Below are 8,115 nucleotides of genomic sequence, written 5' to 3'. Positions count from 1 at the left end.
GGGAATGACACTAGCATCATCAAGGTGGAACATTGATATTGATTAAGGAACAGTAAACACCCAGGGTCACTGAGGTGTGAAAAAGGAAGATCTATGAAAATTATAATAGTGGGGGGTAACGTACTCACTAACTGATAATATAAACGTAGACAAAATTTAATTGTGCTTATCTCAAATTTTTTTGTTCATGATGTATCGCATGGTTTGAAAAATGGCAGATAGACTTTTGCGTGGACAATTGTGAACTTCTTACATTATGAGATGTAAACAGAGAAACCAGATATCAGATAAGCAATGAGCAAGACGACAATGCGTATTTGCTTAGAAACAAGGCTAACAAAGTACTTGGGTTTATACAACGGAGTGTTTGTTACAGAACTAACGAGGTTATCTTAAAACAATATCTTGAGCTTATGAGACCTCACTTGGATTATGCAGGTTAGCTTAGGTTACTGTGCTACAGACTGTGCTACAGACAGATAAAATGATCTGAATTTGTACTCCCCCGAAAGACGTAGAGTGAGAGGCGATAAGATTGAGTTGTATAAATGGAAATCAGGGTTAAAGAATGGCGTTATAATAGAGGTACTTAAACTATCCAACCAGGAACGAACTCGAAGCAATTGTTTTAAATTAGATAAATTTAGATTTAGGCACGAGATAGGTAAACAATGGTTTGGAATTAAAGTAGTGGATGATTGGAACAAGTTACCTACCAAACATCATCATGAACACGCTGGATAGCTTCATATATCGGTAGGACGGATATATGAGCGATTTTGGTTGGTTATAAAAGGGATTGTCTAGTTTGGGCAAATAGGCCTGCTGCAGTTTCCTCCATTGGACACGTGATCTTGATGTTGTGCACTGCGGCCCTGCGGTTAAGTATGTTGAATGCGTTTGAAGCGTCAACCAGGAGAACGTCCTCACAATCACGCTGCTCAAATATCGTTTTCATGGCGTGAATGGTAGCGTCCCCTCCAGCCTGGTTGCCAGCACAAACTTGCAGGATCCCTGCTGCTGCCCTGACATCATCCTTTACCACCTCCATTATGCATTTTCCGATGATCTGCCTCAGCATTTTCCCCACCCCTATAGGCCTACATCCTGGATTCTTATCCAGAGGAATGAGGCGGCAGACCGTCAGAGCATGGAGGTGTTGGCAGCACGAGGATGCCAGCTTTCTTGCAAGGACGGCCATGGCAGTGCAGAGATCACTTGCTACGGAGCCAAACTTGTTAGTGCTGAGGATGACTCTCCAACCGTTTGCATCCAGACCTGAAAGGCCGGTATCTCCTCGAGTCTTCAGTGCCTTTTTCCACACCATTCCTCCTGTTATTTTCTCGAACAGGACAGCATTTGGTGGGATATAGTCACCCTGGAACCTGATGACTTCGTCTTCGCTTGCAGGGTTATGTTTTTCTTTCGGTTGTTTTAATGTTTCTCTGTTTATTGGCAAAACCCCACCGGAGGATTCCTCTGTGAGAGATCTTACCACCAAAGACACTTTTCCCGCACGCATTTTGTTTCCAAACTTTCTTGCAACATCATCGGTGTTTTGCTTTCCGTCTCCTGTAAATTTTAGTCTCTTCTGGAGTGTTCTTGCTTCACATAGGAGATCATCAAGGGCCTCATTCTGCCACATTGTCAATCTTCTCTTTATTGTTGCCGCATTTTCTTTGTGTTTAATCTTAGTGTGTGTGTCCTCTGACAGAATAGATGTGGTATTATTGTCAGTATTTGTAGAGCTAAAGGGGCAAGGAAGAAGTCCTGAGTGTACTCAGTTATGAGGCGAATCATCTCCTGAACCATTTCTTTGGTGGCCGCACACTTGGGTGGTTCAAACAGGTTAGCTGGCGACCACCTGGCAATTTCTGAGTAAGTTACTTTAACCCATATGTCCGCATTTTCCCTCGACATGCCATTTCACTGTGGTGGCTGTCTCTCATTCACCTCGTGGACATCTGCTACTATTGGAGCAGCGTTTATTAGTACTACATTTTCAGGTTGAGTAGTCTCACTGCTATCATTTAGGATATCATAGGGCGGTTGGGTCCCGGCGATATCCACCGTGGCCTCCTGTGTCGGATCCCTGCCATGTGGGTTCCGACAATTGTTTCCCTTTCTGCAAACCATACATGGTCGGTTGTTTCTCACACAATCACAGCTAGTGGAATTTTGGTTCTGGCTAGCACAAACGCAACAATGAATGTTACCCGGCATAGTGTTCCGCACCCTGGGCGACAGTTACGTCCGCCTCCGACATCTGCTTTGGTCCCAAACAGAAGAATAAACTAGTTCTTATGATGGAAGGGCGGATAGGTGACAGGCTTGACTGCTGTGTCCGGCTAGTAGGGGCACTACCTACTAATACCAACATATTTATCACTGAGTTTATTACTTGTGAATCTTCTACCATACTAGACATTTTCTTAAGCAAAGAAAAATGAAATAAAACTCATTAAAAGCCGACGTTAATCCTGCTTACTGACAAATGTATTGCCTAAAATAAAGCTGAAACTAAGTATTGAGTGTATACTTAAATCTTAATAAAGCATTTAAATATATTTTTAGGTCTTTCTTCTATTTAGCTGTTGCTGTTTCTATTTGGAAAAATCTTGGATTATTATTATTATTATTATTTTTACTATTATTATTATTATTATTATTTTTATTATTATTATTATTATAAATATTATTATTATTATTATTATTATTATTATTATTAATATTATTATAATTATTATTATTATAATTATTATAATTATAATTATTATAATTATAATTATTATTATTATAATTATTATTATTATAATTATTATTATTATAATTATTATAATTATAATTATAATTATAATTATAATTATAATTATAATTATAATTATAATTATAATTATAATTATAATTATAATAATAATAATAATAATAATAATAATAATAATAATAATAATAATTATTATTATTATTATTATTATTATTATTATTATTATTATTATTATTATTATTATTATTATTATTATTATTATTATTATTATTATTATTATTATTATTATTATTATTATTATTATTATTTTTAGTACTATTTTTATTATTTTTATTATTATTATTATAATTATTATTGTTCGTAGTAGTAGTAGTAGTAGTAGTAGTCTTAATAAACAGGAATTTACAGATGCCATTGCTCTAAGGTGCCATTGCACATGCCATGGTGTGCAAGAAAGGGGGCTTCATATGCATGAGGCATGACGAAGTAAGGGACCTCACAGCAAATATGTTGAAGGAAATCTCCCAGGATGTCATGGTAGAACCGACCCTCCTTCCATTGGATGGTGAGATCTTTCAACATAGGACTTCAAACGCATTTAACGAAGCCCGTGTTGACGTCAGTGCTCGAGGATTCTGGACGTTGGGACAGCGAGACATCTTCGACATCAGGATTTTTTATCCCATGGCCGCATGTCACCGTAACTTAGCTCTCGATGATGCACACAGTAGGAACGAGAACGACAAGATAAGGGCATACGGGGAGATAATTCAGAAAGTTGATCAAGACAGCTTCACTCTCTGGTGTTCGCAACTTCTGGTGGGATGGAACCAAGTGCAAGATGCTTCTACGCCAGACTCGCGGAGGTGCTATGCGAACAGAAGCAGCAGCCCAGAAGTTATGTTACAGCCTGGATGAGATGTCGACTGTCCTTCTCTCTCCTTAAGTCGGCTTTGCTCTGCCTCAGGGGTACGAGGGCATCGGCCCTAAAGCCGACAACAGTTGCAGATATTGACTATGATGCAACAGTACACTGAATGCCGCATAGATTTGTGGCTCAACTAACTCAACACAGCTAGAATAGCTACTTATGTATTAGGATATTTAATTTTAAGGTAATAAAATGGCGGCGAAGTTGTGACTATTGGGGGAGGCTGGAGGCCACGTTTTAAAAATAAAAGTGGTAGTAGTAGTAGTAGTAGTAGAAGCTTTTAATAAATATAAAATAGGCGTATAATACAAAATTGTTCATCATCTTAGCATCTTTACAAACTCTGACATATAACTTTCATTCTCGGTTGCGACAGATTCGAATGAAGGTCTTTCCTGAAAGGATCAGTGAATAATTCACAGAAATTATCCCCTTACGTTACTAGAAGGTTAACGACCAGACCTACACTCAGGCAACTATGGTCAATATTTTATCACATTATCATGTTTTTTGAGTTTGATTAAGACACTCCTCTGGTGTCCGGATGACCGCACGCCTCAATAGAAAGGGACAATAGGAGGTGATATTGATACTCTTATTCATTGATGCAAACTTTGACGCTAATACTGATTAACAATACACTAATAATGATGTTAACGTTGATGCTAATTCTTATGCTAATATTAACAACAATATTAGCTTACATTGAAATTTAAATTAACGAAAACATTAACACTAACATTGATGGTATCATTTGCGCAAACATTTGGTATACGCCATGTAAACACACCCCAAGGCTCAAGTTATGAGAGTAATATCATATCAACAATATGTAGTAAATGACTAAAAGATGACCCGTGACCATTACTAAATCCTGGTGTCAATATAGGCATACCACCTTTAAGGTTTAATTGCATAATTAACGCATTTCATTTCATTTAAGGGAAACTATATAAAGCAAGTATGCGAAAGGAGCGTAATAATGGAGACTAGGGGTGGTCATTTTCAATCTTTCAGGCTGCACAATTGGTTGAATCAAATGAACATAACGATATTTAAAAAAAAATGCATTTAAAAAATATTGTAAGGATTTGATATTACACGACAGGAATCCATACCGTCAAGGAGCAGAACACCATAAAATTTAATCCCACAGAGTATTTCATTTAAGTTGAAAGTCCAAAACATATGCAGTAGGTAGGTACATCAAATAACGTATTGTTTATCTAACGAACATGATAATTGGAGCTTAACTGAGTGATGAGGAAACAGTCATGCAGTCAGCTATCACCTGAGGGAGGTATAAAAGCTCTCAGCCATACACCTCTTCATCCAGTCAACAACTGAACTTGATCCTCCCAACATCAGTATGGTAAGACATAATTTATTAAGTAATTTACAGCAGTTGCTGGTACAGGTGAATGTATAGTTCAGGACAGATTTAAAAATTATATTATGAGCAAATGGTGTACAGGTTCATTATAGTAAAGTCTGTACTGAAGAAAACTGTATATCAAAGAAAGTAAACAAATTTCATGTTTTATGCACATAAATAAACAATACCCTTCTTCGTTTGGCAAAAGAACTTATTTGTAATACTATTTAATTCATGAGAATAACTTACTAATATTATTTTATCTCTGACAATTTCAGAAGCTGTTGTTAGTGACCTTGGTGGTGGGGATCCTGGCTGTGACCAGTCTCGCCAAGCCAGATGGGCATGGAAGTGGCGGCGGTAGCGGAGGAGGGTATAGTGATGGTGGTGGTGGCCATGGAGGTGGTGGTGGAAGCGGTTATAGTGGTGGTGGAGGTGGATATAGTGGTGGTGGAAGCGGTTATAGTGGTGGCGGTGGCGGTAATCGTGGCTCAGTCGGCGGTGGTGGCGGTTATGGTGGCTCCAAAAGTGGGAGCGGTGGGTATGGTAGCTCCAGCGGTGGTGGCGGAGGGTATGGTGGTTCCAGCAGTAGCGGTGGTGGGTATGGCGGCTCCAGCGGCGGTGGTGGTGGGTATGGTGGCTCAAGCGGCGGCGGTAGCGGTGGTTATGGGGGTTCAAGTAGCGGCGGTGGCGGCTCCGGAGGTGGCGGTTATAATGGTGGCGGTGGAGGTTATGGAAAATAAATGTAAACATAAAGAAATGAGACACACCAATACTAAGTTTCCTGAACTCTTCTTCGCCAGTTTGTGTCTCGTGATTCTTTTGTTGTAATAATAAAATTTAAACGACTGTGAAAAGAACTTTGATTGACACCGACTTCACTCTCCTGACATCGTTTACCAAGAGTACTGCAAAAGCAAATAAACTGTAGCATTAGATGGTTAATTTTACTGGCAGGTAAATTAAAGTTAGTTTTCATAAAGCTAACATTCTGTCTAATATATATTTGGAATTTTTTATCAATCTAGTTTTCCACTGTTTGCAGCCTGTGCAGTCTTTCTTCCATATTTCAATATTTCTTACTTATAATATATATATATATATATATATATATATATATATATATATATATATATATATATATATATATATATATATATATATATATATATATATATATATATGCTGATAACCACAAGGAAAAAAGAAAACTCGAAGTTCCCAAGCGCTTTCGTGTAATTCACATCTTCAGGGGTGAGTAGAAACTGTACAGTCTGTACTCACCCCTGAAGATGTGAATTACACGAAAGCGCTTGGGAACATCGTGTTTTCTTTTTTCCTTGTGGTTATCAGCATATACCTGGATCACGCGCCCCTACAGTGATTTACTTGCATATATATATATATATATATATATATATATATATATATATATATATATATATATATATATATATATATATATATATATATATATATACATATATAAATTTCTAAAGTTTAGTACAATAACAGGTCTGTTACTATTACTTATACTGTATATTACTCCGTATTAATTATATCTTGCTATATTTTCCATCTATAAAATACACAATAGTTCTTACACTCCCCCTTTCCTGACAAATAATAATGAAAACTCCATCCTCAGTGTCCAATGATATATTTTGATGGTGGCACCATTAACATTTCTGAAATTAAATATGATAGATATGTATGAGTTAAGTCTCCATTCCAACCCCCGAAAAAAAGGACAATACTGATGCTATTTATCTACCTCAACCCAGAACTTCCTGAAGGTGGGACCTGCACGAATATTGTTATAAATCCTATAACCTGGAGAGTCGCAGTTAACCCCAAATATAATTCACCCACCCTGAACCATTTCTTCATCCCTGAATTATTGATTAGTGTGTACAATATTTAAGGTTAAGTTCCTGTCCTTAATCGGATCTCACTCATGATAATGGATATGTGGATAACGGAGTACACTTGTCTCGTGAGGGGGTAAAGACGTTGACTGCATCCCTGGAGCGTGAAATTGTCACTCCAAAGGGGGGTTTCGCCAGTAGAGAGAGGTCAGGGAAAGTGGGAGTCAAAAAACAAGCAGGTCCTGGGAAGTAAAATTGGTTACTCAGGACAAGGGGTAAAACAGGACCAGGGAAGGGTAGGTTTAAATGTGTACTATACAAACAGTAGGAGCGTTAGAAATAAAATAGACTTGCTGAGAGCGGTTGTATGTACCGAGAATGTAGACGTCATAGCAATCACCGAAACTTGGATGAATCTGGCGAGCAAAATTTTTTTAGCAGAGTACCACATAGAAGGGTACAACCTTTTCACAAGGACAGGGAAGGTAGGAAGGGGGGAGGGGTCGCACTCTTCGTCAAGGATACATTAAAATGTTGTACTAATAATTCAATAAAGGGTGAAATAGGAACCGAGTCTGTGTGGGTAGAAATCACGGAAGGAAGAGAAAAACTAATTATGGGAGTGATTTACAGGCCCCCCAAGTCTTGGCAAAGAAGCAGCTCAGCCCATATGGCAGGAAATGAGTAGGGCAGCAAAATATAACAACCTATGCATTATGGGGGATTTCAACTTCAGAAATATTGACTGGGACAACATTGTAGGTGACTATGAATCTGAAGACTTCCTAGACGCAGTACAGGACAATTTTTTGAAACAACTAATTACAGAACCTACTAGAGGTGACAATATATTAGACCTAGTATTAACAAATAAAGAAAATATTATCAGCGATATCACAGTAGGGGACGAACTAGGTAACAGTGATCACAGAGAAATTAGGTTCACCCTAAATTAGGAAACGAAAAACAATGACAATATGGTCAGAGTCCCAAACTTTCGGTTGGAGGATTATCAGGGGTTAAGAAGGTACCTAGGTGAGGTCACCTGGGAACAGTCACGTCAGTCCCCAGTAGGAAGGGGTGAGGTCATAGATGACACAACAATTGATCATGACAATAATATATTCACTAGTATACTACATAAAGCACAAGAACAATATATACCATACAGAAAAGT

At 37.8% G+C, this 8,115-nt stretch overlaps 1 protein-coding gene across 1 annotated transcript; it reads left to right on the top strand.

Annotated features, from left to right (window-relative positions):
- Window positions 1-5,038: 5,038 nt before the first annotated feature.
- Window positions 5,039-5,913, top strand: LOC121862559 (glycine-rich cell wall structural protein 1.0-like). The gene is made up of 2 exons (XM_042360865.1): window positions 5,039-5,067; window positions 5,349-5,913. Exons 1-2 carry the CDS (start codon window positions 5,065-5,067, stop codon window positions 5,811-5,813), a joined length of 468 nt encoding a protein of 155 aa, XP_042216799.1. The 5' UTR covers window positions 5,039-5,064; the 3' UTR covers window positions 5,814-5,913.
- Window positions 5,914-8,115: the final 2,202 nt, after the last annotated feature.

Source organism: Homarus americanus, unplaced genomic scaffold (assembly GCF_018991925.1).
Source record: "Homarus americanus isolate GMGI-L3 unplaced genomic scaffold, GMGI_Hamer_2.0 scaffold31037, whole genome shotgun sequence".
Classification (NCBI taxonomy): Eukaryota; Metazoa; Arthropoda; class Malacostraca; order Decapoda; family Nephropidae; genus Homarus; species Homarus americanus.
The sequence above is the reverse complement of the archived record's forward strand: the minus strand, read 5'-3'. Positions and strand labels throughout refer to the sequence as shown.